The 3,034-nt window shown below is 45.4% G+C and overlaps 1 protein-coding gene across 1 annotated transcript in view; it reads left to right on the forward strand.

Moving 5' to 3' along the window:
- Window positions 1-868: 868 nt before the first annotated feature.
- MKI67 (marker of proliferation Ki-67) overlaps window positions 869-3,034 on the forward strand; it is a gene marked incomplete at its 3' end in the record, with an annotated part of 17,520 nt that continues 15,354 nt past the window's right edge. Inside the window, exons 1-2 of the mRNA XM_009078242.1 lie at window positions 869-960; window positions 2,845-2,926. Coding sequence (XP_009076490.1) covers window positions 869-960; window positions 2,845-2,926 — 174 coding nt within the window. The remainder of the gene's footprint in view (window positions 961-2,844; window positions 2,927-3,034) is intronic.

Here is a 3,034-nt window from a genome sequence, read left to right on the forward strand (position 1 = left end):
CATGGTAGTTGCCACCCCAATGGTGTGGCTATTGCCCCTCTCCATGGTGGTTATTGCCCCCCCACGGGGACTAGTGCCCTCCCCCTGGTGGCTCTTGCCCTTCTCCCCAAAAAAAATGAAGCCTTGTCTCCCCTGCAGTGACTCAGTTCCCTCTTACCATGATAGCTATTGCCCTCTTCCTAAAGTGGCTATTGCTCCCCTCCGTAGTGCTTGTTCCCCCCCAAGGTGGCTAATGCCCCTTCGCCGTGGTGGCTAGTGCCACCCCCAGTGGTGACTATTGCTCCCCCTCCCTGCCCATAGTGACTGTTCCCCTCCCACGGTGGCTATTGCCCCATGGTGGCTATTGCACTCCCCATGCTGGTTATTGCCCTGTCCATGGTGGCTACTTTGCCCCCACTCCCCCATGTTGTCTGTCTGCCAGTCATTCAGTTTCTCTTTATTTTAAGATGAAATATAACAATTTCCGCGTAGGTAAGAGACTGAGATACTTAGTTTTAGGTGAGGACTGAGTTCAGTTGCTTAGGTGCTAGAACACAGTCTGTGTTGCCCCGAACCTTTTCCAAGGCTCTGTTAGGTAGCAAACACCTCTGGAATCCTTAGAAACAGCCTAACAGAGTTTACATAAACATTCCCAGTTTTCTGCACAGGGAAATGTGCAGGCTCTCATGTAAACAGCACTGAGAGCCTTGTGCGAACACATGTAAACAGCACTGAGAGCCTTGTGCTGTCCTTTGGAAAATAGTTCTTGGACAGCCATAAAAGAAATCACATTGATTTACTCTCATAAATATGAAAAGCATCATTGGGATGAGTATTTGGGATGAGTAATCTGGAATTCTGTTGTAGGTAAGGCTCTTCCTGCCCTGAGATGCCTCGTTACGGGAAGATTGTGGTGATCAAAAGGAATGGCACAGATGGAATTATATTCCCACTCACCTCCACCTTGTGTTTGTTTGGAAGGTGAGAATTTGTTACCTACAGGAAATAAACAAGTGATGGTTTTCCTGCAGAGCTTTTAATGTTTATTTATGGTGCACAGGGAGGGAAAGTGATATTGGTACTGAGGTTAATTGTAAGACTAGAAGGCTCAGTTTGAGCTCTTCACTGCTTTTTCCCCTTTCTTTGCCATAACTACCATTTATTTGTTTGTTTGTTTATTTGGAGTTTCTGGCCAAAAGAAATCTGGGGAAGGGATTAAAAGTAATCCCCAGCTGACAGGCTGTGATGACATTTTCTCATCCACAGGCAGTTTGCAGGTAATTGACTAGTGAAGACAATTTCCTGTTTCTTTCTTTTGTAATGGAATATGTCAACCAATATTTAGAATTAATATTGAAAATTCATCAGACCTTTTACCTCTTTCTCCGGTCTTGAAACTCATGTTGACTTAGCTGAGTGTTAGTGGGGTTTGAGCTTGATCCAGTTATTTTATAGTAAACATAAAATTAATATGCCTTGACAGTGTGTGTGAAGAGTTGGGTAAATGATCTCACTGTAAACAGGCTGCAAATAAAGTAGTTTTACTTCTTTACTCAACTAATTTATCTCACTGTGAATAGGGTGCAAATAAAGTAGTTTTACTTCTCTTAAACTGGGTCTGTTCCATGCTTTACTGACTGAGAGATCCTTAAATAATTGTAATTACAGAATCATTAAGATTGGAAAAGACCTCTGGGATCACATCCAACCTATGACCTAACATCACCTGTCAGCCTGACCATGGCACTGAGTGCCACGTCCAGTCTGTCCTTAAACACCTCCAGGGACAGTGACTCCACCACCTCCCTGGGCAGCACGTTCCAGTGCCTAAAAATGCCGAAATTACTCACTCCAGGATTAAATTCCATAGTGAAAGTCCATGAGAAGCCCTTCAGTATCAATGACACTGACTTAAGCTGTTAGTGAGAGAAAACTTGTTTTATAAGAGGGCATAGAATTGGTTTTCCAGGTGAGCCCAGAGGTCCAGCCACCTGTTCTCTGTCCTGAGGGTGCTCAGGAATGACTATGACTTAGCTGTAGATATTACATATCCTAAAAGTATTTTACAAATCTTGGGAAATAAGTCATCTCAAGCCACCAGCTGTTTGTTGTACACATCTCCCAGCTTGTTGTGATCTGCTTTGTCCAGAATTTGGGCATTTCATAGAATCACAGACTTTAAGGGTTGGAATGGATCTTACAGATCATCCAGCCCCAACCCCTGCCCTGGGCAGGGACACCTCCCACCAGAGCAGGTTGCTCAAGGCTCATCCAACCTGGCTGTGAACACTGCCAGGGTTGGGGCAGCCACAGCCTCCCTGGGCAGCCTGAGCCAGTGTCTCACCACCCTCACAGCAAAAACTTTTTTCTCACATCCAACCTAGACTTTCCCTCTTTCAGTGTGAACCCATTACCCCTTGTCCTGTCCCTGCAGTTCCTAACACGGAGTCCCTCTCTGGCTCCTTGTAGGCCTTTCAGATATTGAAAAGTTGCTCTGAGGTCTTCACACAACCTTCTCTTCTCCAGGCTGAAATGCTCCACCTCCCTCAGCCTGTCCTCATAGGGGAGATGCTCCAATGCTCTGATCAGCTTTGTGGCCTCCTCTGGACTTGTTCCAACAGTTGCGTGTCCTTATGTTGAGGACACACGTTTCCTCCCATTGATTCTCTGCAGCTGTCCCAGTGTGACCTATTATTCCCCACTTTCCAAAGCCTTTAGCTAGCTCATTTTCTTCACATCCAAGGAAGTATCATGCTGCTGCACAATTCTTAGCTAAAAGGTTGGGAAATCCCTAATCCTTAGCAGATATTTCTGCCTTTTGTATGCCTTGAAATGCTTCAAAGTGTGGGTTTTTTCCCCACCCAGGAAATCTGAGTGTGACATCCGCATGCGCCTGCCCTGGGTGTCCGGTGAGCACTGCAAGATTGAGATCAATGAGAACAAGGAGGTGAGAGGGGCTGAATTTTCATCCAACCCCCATTGCATTGTTGCACCCCATCAGGTTACTGTATTTAAATATTTGCTTTATTTTTCAGGCAATTCTGACTAACTTGAG

The sequence above is a fragment of the Acanthisitta chloris genome, unplaced genomic scaffold, assembly GCF_000695815.1.
Source record: "Acanthisitta chloris isolate BGI_N310 unplaced genomic scaffold, ASM69581v1 scaffold2267, whole genome shotgun sequence".
Classification (NCBI taxonomy): Eukaryota; Metazoa; Chordata; class Aves; order Passeriformes; family Acanthisittidae; genus Acanthisitta; species Acanthisitta chloris.